The following is a 14,264-nucleotide window of genomic DNA, read 5'->3' on the forward strand; positions in this document are numbered from 1 at the left end:
TAAGAGGGAGGGAGGCAAGGAGACAGTGAAAGAGGCAAAAGGTCATGGTAGTGATAATGGTGATTTATGACAATTGATTTTGCACACGTTGGCAGTTATCCATATAGGTTTGGGAAGCACTTCGTTTTAAGCTAAAACACAAAGATAGTTGGCCAATATGATGGTATGAACAATGAGACAATAGAAATGTGCTACAGTGAGGTAATATCTCTGGAGGACAGACTTGTGGGGGCGTTGGTGAACATTGTTCGATCCTAAGGCACACTTCAGCAACAGCTCCACTCTGCATCCCAAACCATAACGTGATGTGCCTAAACTCTCCAGGCTGACCTATGGTGGACTGACACGAATAAGAGTCAAGAAGTATAGTTGAACATTGACAAGAAGATGGCAGACATCCAAGTGTGTGTGTGTGTCTGTGTGAGATTATCATCTCTTCTCTACATTCCCTGAGCTAATCCAAGAACTCCAGACAAGTTTAGATATGAAAAAGCTACCTAAAATTCAAAACACATGATCTTAAAATTACAGTTCTCATCAGGACTGTAATTAATAAGGTTTGATCTTTCTTACCTCCTCCATGTTAGTTTAATACACCTGGCATCCTGTCCCTTCTGCAGTCTGTGAGTATGTTTGAGTGTAAGAGGGGTTAATAAGTATGTAAATTAAGCTTGTAAAAAGTGTGACAGGAATGTAGCTGGCTGAGCTTTCTTTATCTGTAACATGTCAGTCTGCAGAGATACAATCTCATGTCTGTTGAGAATGCACAGTAGACTCTGAGGCTGAAAGACGTACAATCAGCTGCATTGTACACATCCCAACTGTCTTTCCATTGTTCATTGTTCACAGGCCACTTTGTCAGCATGCGCAGGCTGCTGCAGTGTCTACACTTACTGTACAGTCAAAGACAGTGCCATTATATGAAGTCATCGAGATGAAAGACATAGAATCTCATTTCTACTTCAATTTATAAGGATTTATTATTAGGATATATTATATTAATATAAACTTTCTGCAAAATTCCTTTTTTTCATTGGGGAAACAATGACATGGCAGTAAGATAATGTTACTTTGTTTACACTGCAAACCAACTTATTTCAAGTATTTGAGTTTAAAAATGTTTAGGAAAGCTGATTTCTAAAGAATAAAAGAAAAGTATAAAGCATATTTCTTCACTTGTTCAAAAAAAATAAAAGTTCTAACTTCTAAACCAATAAACATGCTTCAGGTGTTATGGCTTTGACACTGGTGCAACTGATGCTGCAGCACCGAATGTTCCCTTCATCTTACAGAGTGACTCAGTGTGTCCAACAAACCTACCCACTGCTGCTCTACACAGGAACACCCGTTCATTTACAAAGCGCAGAAAAGATGGTCGACGCCATTTTTTCGAGGGAGCCGTTTTGGTTAGAGTGTAACTTGAGGGTGGTTGGATCCCTCTTAATGAGAAGAGACAGCAGGGTGGAGACGGATAACTTTGTCAAGCAGCATTTTAATGTCCTCTTCACTTCATCAGCTTCACAACCACACACTTCCTCGTTGCTCACTCACATGTGACCGAACTAACCAATCAGAGGTCAGAACAATTTAGATTCAGGTAAATGTGAGGAATCTACAGAGGTAGAGACAATATCTGAACAGTACTAAAGATGCTTGAGTAAATATTAAAACATGTAAATATGCAAATTATTCCTCTGAACACTAATATGCAAATAATTAACTACAAAAGTGCCATGCAGATAGAAAGTCAATCTATGGTCTCCAGGAACAAATCTTCCAGGGCAATCCGGACATTAACGTGAGCAATGCAGGCGACACAGCGGACTGAGCCAAGACTTCAAAACAATTCAATCACATTAAAGCAACGAAGGCTTAAAAAGGTTGAAAGGGTCCTGAAAGACAGCTGCTGATAGGGGTTTAAAGGTGAGCGCTTGGTTTACCCACAGAAAAGTTAAAAAAAAGAACACTTTCCCTCTGGCTGCCCCATGTAGGATCTGCTCCAGTTCTGTTAGTCATAACACAGTTGTCACCTCGGGTCCTTCATCAGTCAAATTCAGCCAAACCAATAAAGATAAGCATCTGCACATGTTCATCATCACAGAAGACGTTTACGAACACGTCAAGGGCTATTAATTTCAACCTATAGTACTATTCATTTAACCCACAGGCTATTAATTTCATCGAGCAGGTTTACCAGCTCGTTCTTTTTAGGGTTTCAAAAATGACAAAAGTAAATGAAGGAAAATCATAATTCAAATGCCATGGGGCCACGACCAAAAGGTGGAGCCATTTAGTTTAGTTCACCACATTTATCAGTACAAATCCATGTACAAAAACATTAAATCTCACGGAAGGAGACGTGATGTAAGCGAGTTAAAGAAATCCCAGCAACAGCATTTTGTGTTCTATGACATTTTAATGCTTTGGCACTGCTAGGTGACCATTCAAGAATAACATTGCTGTTATTTAATCTTTTTAGCATCAACAAATCTCTAGAGACTAAAACCAAAACCATGTGTACTGTAGAGCCAAATCCTCTATGCCACAGAACTGTATTATTACTCCAAAACTATAAACCCACATAAAAGGGACACATTCATTCTTTATAATGAGCATGCCAGGTGTACTTTATTCTGAAATAACTTTAGAACATTAAAAATTTTCTCAAGCTAAAGAGAAAGAAAATACTTTATCTGGACAATACCCATTGTTGGGTTGTTATAAATGAAAAGTAAGTCCGTTCTTGCTTTTTCAACTTTTTTTTGGAGTTGACTTGAAGAGGTGCATAAATGGCATATTCAACGCTAGAAAGAGAACCGCAGTGCTCCATTTATTTTACCGTGCTGATGTCACTGCAGGGCTAAATGAAAATGCAGATGGTCAGCGGAAAAGTACATCTTATCACAAAAGTGTGTGCCAAATTTTTGACAAGTGAACATGAATGTGTGCTTCATTTTTTATGTGGCAAGACAAAAGTTCCTGTACTATAAGGAAAAAGAAGAGTGTGTGGCAAGGACAGGGACTGTGTGTCAGTGCATGTGTGTTTCGCTGCTATGAAACATCACCTGGCATCTATTTTGTGGAACACAAGCGTATTAAGGCAGCTGCATGTCACACCTGCGGCAGTTAAAACTGGCCTCCTGGCTCTACCTTGACTTTTTTAAATGATGAATTACAATAATACGATGATGTTTAAATGTGTCCCATGGGGCAAATGGTTGCCAAATAAAGTCAGGCCCTGCTATTAGACACCAATCTGCCCCAGGTTTTGGTCTGCACGCCTGCCAGGATTGAAGACACTAAGCAAAGCTACTGCCAAGTGCTGTTACTGAATCCTGTGCTCGTAACTTGTCTGGAGGCAGCAAGGAAGCATGTTTCTGCCTCGACAAAACTAGTGGTACAACATGACAAAACAGATCATACAGCCAAATCTGTAAAACAAGATCTAGAATACAGTATTGTCATAATACAGTATATGTTAGTACAGCTGTTCAATGCCACGTTGAGTCCTGTTTAATTCACACCATGTAGATTCTGTGACTTAACAGTCAACAATGTGGTGTACGTATGTCAAAGCAGAAACTAAATGTAAGTAGCCGTAACAATCTCTAGAATTATATTTTTTAATAGCCAAATTTGAGATAAATAATTTCAGATGAAACAAAATTACCACATAACATTACCATCACAGTTCCATGGCTCTTAAATGGGTAAATGTTTAAAAAAGAAAAAAAACACACTAAGTAGGGTTGTTCAACAAGTAAGAATGTGAACCGGCACACCTCAAATGGGAAGAAACATTACTGCTGGCAGCTGAAGCAGGTGTACATTATCACCATCAGCTCTTTTATTCAACTCAACAAGGCAGGTGTTAAATACTTGCAAGCAAGATTACAAGTGTTGCACAGAGAACGGACACAATTCTGTGGGGCAACATTTGAGCTGAAGCATAACTACAACCAGCGCAGCGCGGGACAAAACACCAGATCATTAAATTACTCTTTCCACATAAATCTGTGTTTTTGTGTCCGACAGGCTGTAATGTGTCTGCAGGCTCTCTGCGGTGACTGAGTGATGGGAGACACATTGAGAAGCGACACTACAAAGTGATCACTGAGGTAATGTTGTAAATGTTAGAAAAACAAAAAGTGCTTTCTTTTATTCATCTTTAACACCAAACATCTAAAGAACTTTGCTTGAACACTATCAATCCACTCTATCTGCCATCTGGTTCCAGTTGGCTTAAGAAGAGATTTCAGACGAGAAAGGAGATTCTGGTCCAACATGTGGTTTGCACCTAGCCCTCTACACCCGCTTTTGTTAACAAAGCTAACCACAAGCTGTAACCTACTCCACACCCAGAACTGGACCGATGGCCCTGTGCATACTGTAGGGAATGTTACACCACGCAAGCCACAGCATGTGGGCCTCTGCCTGGTTAAAGCTGGCTAATGGGCTCCAGATCAGGGCTCACCAAGCACTCAGGCCCAAGATCACATTTCATTGGATGCAGATGCCTGCTTATGGATCTGGCATTATATTGGCAATGACATCATGAGCTCAACCTGCTAGAAGAGCATGAGTGTGTCAGTGACACGGTGAGCGCAGTGCTTTTGATCTGGTTTGACACGAGGGTGTGGTGACGTGACTAAGTGTTGTAAAGTGTACCAAAATTAATTTGAATGACTTAATTAGGCAATTAGGCACCAAGCAAAGGTCATAGGGTCACTATAAACATCACGATTTCTACTCTTTAATGCAAAAAGAATTGCATTTCCTTTTAAGATGTGTTGGTCAGGCAGAAATGTTGATCTGGTAGGGGGAAGAAAAGTTCTGGATTAAGGCTACAACTATGGCTGACTACGCTGCCCAAACAGCAGTCCAAAATCCAAAGAGGGTTATTAGTTTATGACAAACCAGTGAATTTAGCTCTTTGTCTTCAGAAAAAATAAAAAAATTAACATGTATTGCAAAAATGGCTTTTCTGTTGATCCACTTTTCAACTAATTATTACAGCTTTAGTCAAGATCCCACCTAAATATAATTAGGAATAGTCCTTTTCAGAAGTACATCAAATTTCATGGCTGGTAGTTTGAGATATCCTCTGTGGGGTTTCAAAGGACAGGCATCACTAGGCACCTCTGCTCGCAGGGCAAAAAGGTTTTTGAAGTTGGATAATCTAAAGCACATTTACGTCATCCATGGTATATATGATTGACAATATAAAAAAAAGGATTACTGCTATGTCTGAAGTGATGTCTTCTCAAACTCCCAAAGTGCTTGAGACACTTGAAAAGACTCCGCCGACAAAAGGTCAAGAGGGTTAGTCAGCAATTTCCACTTCTGAAGAAAGTGTGCGAGTGCTGGAGTAGAAGTTTTGCCGAGTGGATGGGTGATGCTGAGAGGCATGGAGATGCTCAGCCACATGCACATCTCTTTTAAGCACCACAAACTCTTCCCAACAGCTGTTCTGCATGCTGTGCCTTGAGATACCCATCTCGTAGGGTCAGAGGTTACTACAAGCCATTCCTGACATATGGGAGTCACTGCTAGATATGGCTGACTAGATGGCTGGCTGACCATTATGAACACATAGTGTTCTCAATGGTAACGGTTCATCTTCGGGAGAGCATGAATGGGGAAAGAAAATTTAACTGGAATCTCCTTGTTTGTTTGGGAGATATGTGTCAGAGGAGCATGGATGTCTACATGAAGTTCATGAAAATCTGTTTTTGATATCTTGTAAGTGATGATAATCATTTGACCAGAGGCTGGCACTAGAAAAAGGCTTGTGGAGTGTCCAAAATGAAAACGGTTCATTATCTGGGAAGCATGAGCAAGCTCAAAAATATGCAATATTTAATAAGAGCAAGTAGCTGTTTTGGTCAAATGGTGGCACCTAAACACCCACGGTACCTCACACAAATTCATCTTCTGTTCATGAATGAATGTCCATAGAAAGTTTCAGACATTTAATATTAAGTACATTTCCATCCACCTTTTTATTTATTTATTCATTTATTTTTTTAAATCAGCATGAAAAAACCCCTGAATGGAAACTCAGACAATTCTTCCAAGTATTGCAAAAACAATGTTTACGCTTGGCTAAGGCGGAAAAGTTGATGTATTGATAAAAGCAAAATCTGCAAAGTGCAATGGAAACAGACTTAGTGAATAAATGATGACACACATCAGTGTCCACTAAAGCTTCTGCTTCACTGAAAAGACTGAATGTAGACTAATGTCATGTGGTGCCATGAGAAGATCATAACCTCCAAAAGAGAAGCTTCAAAGTCAATAATGACAGCAGAACAGATAAATCACCTGAAAAGGAATGTTGAGTTAAAAATCATCGTGTAAATGAATGCAGTTCATCAAACCTGTGTGACAAAGAATGTACTGTATGTACGATGTGATTCATTACAGTCGGAGAGGGTTCAAATATGAAGGTCAGTGATCCACAGATCACAGAGGAGGATGCTTTGTAGCTTGTCCTGTTCCCGCTCTCCTTAATCTAGGCTCCCTGCAAGGTGCTCCATACAACTACTGAACAGATGCTTTCTTCTGTCGTTCTTAATGGGCACAACTATAATAAAACAGGGACATTAATATCATGCATGTATTTTCAATTATCAATTTACTTGAAAGGTGTGTAAATGCAGGAATTCCAATCTAAGCTCCACAGCATAAGTTTACTCTTACAGCATGTACTGTCTTATATTCAGCTATTGATTCACTGTATCTGCAGAGATCAGAGTCCCAAATGAGCTCAGTTCCATGTGGAACATGGTAGATTTCACTGAGGAAACAAGAAGATTACTACAGCAGTGTTACGTAACCTTCAGCATGTTCAGTGATATCCAGTGAAAGTTTACACAGGGCTTTCACGTGCTGCCATGCAGTAACTGTCTGAAGACACACGGTGAAAACATTCAACAGGCTGCACTTCACCAGTCTAATCCAAGCTATCAGCATCCACAGCTCCAAGACATCTCTGTTTGGGTCTGCTGTGTGACTCTAACATACAGATGATGGCAATGAGGAAATGTGATGAAATCCAACCTGGAAAATAAACAATGTGGAATCCAGACGTGACATACTCGGGCGCCTGGCAGAGCTCCAATCTAAGATCAATTTCAACAGGTCATGGCTGGATTAAACAACTCTGACACGGCTCTGAAACACAATGTAAAGCTACAGCATGTGCACCGCTGTCATTGTAGCAACAGCCCTGATAAAACAAAAGGAGATCCAGACACTGACAACACTGATGAGACAACAGAGCCGGCTGGGGAAAACCATGGAGTGATTAACTAACACCGCTTGGCAGAATAAAAACATTCCAAGTGATTTAATAACTGTGGATGAGTTTTGGCGTCATTTCCCCACATGTGTTTTAAGCAAGCTAAAGCTATTTCATGTGCATGATGTATCCAGCAAGTCCGGACATCTCTTTTGGGCCATGTAAAAGGAAACATATCAGTCAGACTGTGTGTTCCTCTGTAGATGTCAGGACTGGTCTTTCATTCACTACCAGAGATTAGACTAAAGATTTGATCTTGGCTCAAACTGATTTAACGATTTGGCAACTCTGACAGTGGACAAGTACTTTTCGACAATTAAGATGCACATTGGACAGCAAGACAGTAGCAATAATATAAATGTAAGGCAAAGTTAGTGCAGCATTTTTTTGAGTGACAGCACATTAATAAAACACCTGAGATTTTGGTTTTAAAGGGACACAAGTATATGAGAAGACTTGACGAACTAGCTGGTAATCTGAATTAGAAATGTGCTCTAAAAACATGTCTTAATTAGTGATTTTCTTTTCTCTGAGAAGCTCTGGTAGTTACTGAGAAAAAGCCATCAAAACACAATTGGCCAGCAGTGGAAATAGCTGAAGTCTTCTTGCTTCGCTGTGGTCTGAGTGAAGTCTTCTCAACTTGCCAAACAAAGTTATTCACTCAGTCTACATGTCTCACAGCAGAGAGCGATGAGTTACAGCGCCAAAGTTGGACTGAGAGAGGCTGATGAGAAGAGGAAGAGTTTCATCTGGACACAAACTGCTGAACAAATGATGTAATGAGCTCCAGCTGATCAGATCTGATTTCTATCTCAGCCTGATGGTGTGACTGGCTGTGACTGATGCTGTGGCTTAGGACAATTTACAGCTTTCACAACATGACAATAGCAGAAATGTATCAGTTAGTGGCCACAAGAGAGCAAACGTGGTTTTTCTGCTGTGCATCAGCAGATTTTGTTGGCTATTTCTTGGTTTAATTTATATTTTCATTGACTTTAAAGGCAAGAAACTAACACAGAAGACAGACTTTTAGTTGTGAACTCTGGTGCAAAAACTACCATCCAGTCAATCTACTTCAAAGCAAAGCTGTTTCTTCATTGTGTGTCCTAAAACGTGCTCACTTAATAATAACTTCTACAATAATAATGTATACAGTGAATTAGCCCAGTTCCCACTCTGAGACCTCATTAGTAACATTATCCAAAGAAGTTTCTCGTGTGTGAGACTAAGTAGCATGTTTCAGTTTGAGGTCCACACACACTCCAGGTGGAGCACCACTCCTACCTGGCTGCAGCATCCCGGAGCCGGACTCTCCTCCAGAATCCGCCGGTGCATCGTCAGGTGCGGCGGTGCTCCAAGGCGTGACCGCCAGGAGGAAAAGCGTCCATTTTACCAGGCAGCAGGACATCTTCCCGTTTAATCACCTTAGTAATTCTGCTTTCAAGACATGCAAACAAAGAGCCCAATGTGCTCTGGATACAGGACAAGCTCTAGTGTGCTTCTCATTCATCAGAAGTGGAGCAGCGCTTCTTCTTGAACTTGGCTACAGACTAACTTGTCACCCTCCTCACCTCTCCTCCCCCTCCCCCTCCCCCTCTGACACCAGCAGCCTCCCCCGTCCTGCGGCTGCATCACATCATCCAAGAGCCAAACGAGCCATCGGAGGCCCCGCCCCTTTTTTAGTGTGGACCAACCACAACCCAGCTGGGCCACCGCCCATTAGCTTTAAAAGCCCGTCTACAAATTATTTGCAAATTGATGTTTAAATTGGACAGATTTATCCACTTTCTCAGTCTCCAGGGCTTTTCATCAACTCCAGTCTGAGGATACTGCAGCATGAGACAACACACACAGCAGCTACACCAATGTGGAGTCACAGAATCTTCATTTGTCTGAAAAATAAAATAACACAGACATTGGTGCCAGTGCATACTGTTCATGTTTGCATAGGTCACAGTGTCACACTTGTGCCTACTCCTCTGCCATGTGGTGTTACTTTTTTTTTAGCAACTTGGGGGAAGTGGAACCAAGCCACAAACACAACACTGACACATCACCTGTTAAGTAAATATGACAAACTTGTTAGAAATCACTTAGCTATTTATATATTTATCAAACATATTATCATTTATTTGGAGTCACGTGATAAATACTTGTTTTCTGTTTAGCTCTGTTTTTGGTCTCCACTCACTCATGAGGGAAATACAGTATCTTGCTCATTAGCTGCTAAATGCTCCACTATGTTCATTAGCTGGTCAGTTTTTGCTGAGAACAGCTCAGCTAACGATGAATCTGTGAGAGTGAATCAAAACAGTTTAGTTGTCATTGTCAAATCAGTGGAGTGCCCCTTTAATATCAGTTGCCTCAGTAAGGATTTGCATTTACATCAGTAAAAGGGTCAAAACTAAATTATACTGCATCATTTGTTCCCAGGGAGCAGAAACCAGAACAGGGAAAATTAAATCTAAATGAGCATGTATTAGATTTCCAGAGAGATCTGTCATGATGGTACTAATTTAAATCTCCTTTTTCTTTGGCAAAAAGCAAAGTAAAAAACATAAACTTTGTCTTTTAAATTAAGAATTTATCTGGCAACCCTCTAGCTTTGTTTTAAGATATATAACTTTGTCAATAATTAAGTCATTTATAACCGCTGTGACTTAAAAAGCACAAAACTTCACATAACAAGATTCAATAAGCTTCAATACTGGATTCACTTTCAATAAAAGCAACCAAGACCCCGCATTAGTCACAAGACATTTCTTTTCATTACATCTTGCACTTTCATAATCATACCTTTTTATTCAAGGACTTATATTCATACAAAATCTATAGGTACAGTCGAAATGACTGTGGGAGAGACAGTCAAGTAACAGATCAGGCAGCGAAGGATTCAACCACTCCAGAGCCTCTTTTCTGAGAAAGAGCCTTGTTTTCACTTTGGTGGTTCTGTGATAAATGTCATTCAAGCTCTTTTTTTTCCCTTTTTCTTTTTCTTACCTGAAACAGATACATTGTGTGTTTAGATAATCAGAAGATACAACCAGGAATCAAATTGTACAAATCATGGACTGAATGAAGTCAAACAATGCCTCTTTTTTTTGCACATGCACAATTTCATTTCAGAACATGCAAAGAGGACATGTCCAGAGGGGGCAGCCATAGTCAAAGTGTAAGAGGAAAACCTGGCACCCTGTTCATGTAGGGCTCGATGGAGGTCTGGAAATACAGGATCTTTTTTTAAACTCTACCATGGAAATGAAAACAAATCTCTGCTTCAATATGGCAACTTACAGAAACATTTGAAGACAAAACAACAACCAGCAATCTATTCTGTTACCTTTACAAATAACTGGGCAACATCATAAGGTCTACAGTTAGAAGTCTAACACGCCCCTGTCGATGATCCATCAGATAGATTGCACAAATATGAGACAACAAGAAGAAAAATGAAAACACAAGGAAACAATCAGACTTGGATCAAATAATATTTTCAAATAATTTACATGTTCATAAACCTGCTTAGAGTCAAGCCAGGATAATACAAAGAGCACCAAGAGATTAAGACACTTAGAAGTCTGTTATTTTGATGTAATTAATTTGATCCAAAACCAACAATGCATTGGTTCTACTAATAAGTATTATTTGTGTATTCAAAGCCTGGCATAAAGTAGCTTATTCATTCATCTGCACCAAAGAGCTTCTGTTGTCTCTAAAAACTGGTTAAAAACACAACACTGAGCCTCTGTTGTACTGGGTGACATGCTCCCTCATTACCAAAAACACACATCCTGTGAATTATTTTGATCAGTTCCACAAACATTGTCCTGGAGCATCCAATTCTGCAGCTGTAAATAGTTACTCCTCTTTAAGTGGCTAAAAAACTACAGTCATTGGCTTCTATAGGAAAAAGTACTAAGCATTTTTTAGGCATAAAACCATGTATTTTAAACTTTTTATAGAATTCTATGGAATATTACCAGTCTTATCCTTTAAGTGGATATGTCTTGCACAGTAGAAAGCGAATGTGATCAAATCAAATCAAATGTGACAGTGGAGCCTGGTCAGCTATTAGGCTTGTGTAGAGCTCTGGTAATGACGTGAAAATGTACGTAGTTCAGCCTTCAGTTATTGACAGAATAGCTCACACTAAAACCACTTCATTAATTCTATTTATCTGGTTTTCCGAGCAACTTTATAAACCACTAAAAATTATTTTAAAAATACAACTTGACCCAAGTCTGGAAAGAACACAGTTTTATATTTTGGGTGGTTCTATCTGGGCAGGCGTCATGCAGTCAACTTGCCAACTCAAAAATGCCCTGTGATTCACATATATCAGCTCTGATACCATTTGTGCCTCAGTGTGTGTAGTCTGTTAACTGTACATCATATAATACAATTTACAACTCTTCATACATAAATGTAAAATTTGGTCTCAGTCACACTAAAGCCTGAACCTGGAGTATCCAGAGGGTAAAGCTACAGGGCAGATGAAGTGTCGTCTTGTTGCATAGCCCTACTTAAAGTCAACAGTCAGCAGCAACAACACAACTCCTTATTGTACCTGTGAATAAACAAACAGTTAACCTCACCTACAAACCCTCACACAATACTGCTCTAAGAGATAAGAAGACAGGAAACCCATGGAATTTGGGCAAATATGGCAAGGTGAGACATATACTGTATGCTTGAGGAGGCAGGTGCTTTCTGTTTTAGATTAGAAATAAAAAAAAATGGCACTTTTCTCCGTTCAGAGACCGTTTCTACCGACTGACTGGCAGTATATTTGAAAGAGAAAGGCAAATGCTTACCACAAACCCTTAAGCAAAAGTACAGACACTATTTTTTGACAAGTTCAAGACCCTGGCATGCACTACATTGCTTACTTTGGATCTGTAATTCTGACCTACCTACCACAAGATTCCGTACAAAAAAGGTGTTTTTTTTTTGCATTCTGTCCATTATACAGGATTCAAATTTTGTTCTTTACACTTTTTCTCAGCTGTGTACATACTTACATCCTCTACTGTATATTCAAGTCCATCTGACCACGCTGCATCTTAAAACATCTTGGAAACGAGGCACTTAGTATTCAGCCACATGATATCAGAAAAGAGATATCTAGTTCCTATGTGCACTCAAAAAATGTACATCTGGTACAATTAATAAAAATGTGACCAGGAAAACTTCAAGCCCATCCAGTGGTTTAATTTTGGTCACATTACTTACTGTGTCCTTACTAGGTGTCATGGCAGAAGTTTGTGACCTAAATCAATGTGTTTTTCTAATATCTGTTCTGGTCAGAATTCGGTGATAACCCCGAAGTCATGGCTGATGAGGAAAAACTCAAAAGAGAGGAAATTAACTTGGTGGTGGCATCAATATGATCAAACATAAATAAAATGAAACGTAAAAAAATAAAAGCAGTGTTGTGAGCAGCCATGTTATTACCAGGAATGAGGCATTCAGATCCGTCTGAAACACAGTTCATACTTTAACTGAAGAATGAGGAGATTTTGGCTTTTGTCTTCTGCTCCAACACTGATTTTACTGGCCAAGGCAAAATACTTAGGGGTCTTCATATGTGCTATAATTTCAGTGCAAATAAAGGGGGTAGAAAAAGTCATCAGTGTCTTTTTTCCTTAAAAGGTTTGTTATATAAAAAAGGAGAGTAACACTACAAAGCTGGAATGACTTCTGATCCCCTTTTACAGCACTTTCCACTGGCTTTTTCCTCAATATCTTTCCTTTTTTGTATAATCCCCTGGCTTACTATCAGCTCATTGGACCTGACATGAGTGCTGTACAACACTGATAAGCTGCCCCATCCTTACTGCCATGTTAGCACCAGTCCTCTTCATCCCGCTCCCTGAGACTTCCTGTTCCTCTGCTCCCAGGCCCAGACGCAGAGTTGACCCCGAGGGTGAAGTGGTACCCATTGGGCACCACCCCCGCCCGGCCCTGGGTGGTGGGTGCTGTGACAGTTGCAGCAGCGGTACCGTGTGAGGCAGAGGCTGTGGTGGAGGCAGTGGTTCTGGCAGAGCATCCCCCTCCGTGGCTGCTTACAGTGTCCTGGAAGTCCTCTGTCTCTTCGAGGAGGGCCTGTTGAGAAGCGACCTGCGGCTGCCGGTTTAAATTAGGGTCCGAACCGATGCGGGTGACCGGTATTGGGGACTCATCGTAGGCCCCGAGTAAGCGGTCATGCTCTGAAAGGCCACGGCTGAAGCGAGTCTGGTGCCCCGTCGTAACGGTGCTGGCACCGGACAGGAGAGGCGAGGAGTTGGCAGTCTTGTAGGCCACGGCAGGACGAGGTGTGAGGGGTGTCTGTGGGAGCTGCCTGCGACCACGGCCAGGAGTGCTCGAACCAGGGAGTGTTTTAACCACACTGCTGTCGTGCTGAGGAAACAAGTAATGTATGAATGATATAAGGTGATGGATCAGCAGGTCAACTGGAAGAAAGAAAATGTACCAAGTGTGGAAAAAAGTGACAAATCTCACTTGCTTTAATGCGTGGACACAAAGTACTTACTATAACAAATTGATGTAGCTCTATTAATAATTTTTTTTAACTTTTTTAGGAGAGTCACAATATTAGATTTGCTTCAGTAATAAGGTACGGTAAGGGTAAGGTTGGGTGTGGTTACAGGTGCAAGAGAGCAGATTCCTCAGACAGGGTGGTGTTACGCCTGGTGTTAAGTTACTATTTAAAGGTCCAAATTGTTCAAGGTTCAAGTCAGGTGAGGTAATTGTAGCCGCTGTGACATATAATCTCCTCAGTTTGGTTTGCTTTGGTTCTAATCATCATATAAATTAATTAGTCATAAAAACATATATTAGATGACAAGTGGCAAAAATATACACAAAAGCAAGAAAGATATTCAAAGCTAAGAACACAGATTCAGTAGAATATGTGACACTGTATGCACTGCAAAGCCAAAATGTAACCTCGAAAAGATGT

General features: G+C 40.3%; 2 protein-coding genes across 2 annotated transcripts in view; both read right to left on the reverse strand.

Moving 5' to 3' along the window:
* LOC139219209 (collagen alpha-2(I) chain) overlaps positions 1-8,711 on the reverse strand; it is an 83,720-nt gene extending 75,009 nt beyond the window's left edge. Inside the window, exon 1 of the mRNA XM_070851015.1 lies at positions 8,588-8,711. Within this exon, the coding sequence (XP_070707116.1) occupies positions 8,588-8,711 (124 nt within the window). The remainder of the gene's footprint in view (positions 1-8,587) is intronic.
* A 4,436-nt stretch (positions 8,712-13,147) lies between these two features.
* Positions 13,148-14,264, reverse strand: part of cacna1bb (calcium channel, voltage-dependent, N type, alpha 1B subunit, b) — a 148,519-nt gene continuing 147,402 nt past the window's right edge. Inside the window, exon 53 of the mRNA XM_070850327.1 lies at positions 13,148-13,702. Within this exon, the coding sequence (XP_070706428.1) occupies positions 13,148-13,702 (555 nt within the window). The remainder of the gene's footprint in view (positions 13,703-14,264) is intronic.

Source organism: Pempheris klunzingeri, chromosome 19 (genome assembly GCF_042242105.1).
Source record: "Pempheris klunzingeri isolate RE-2024b chromosome 19, fPemKlu1.hap1, whole genome shotgun sequence".
In the NCBI taxonomy this organism is placed as follows: domain Eukaryota; kingdom Metazoa; phylum Chordata; class Actinopteri; order Acropomatiformes; family Pempheridae; genus Pempheris; species Pempheris klunzingeri.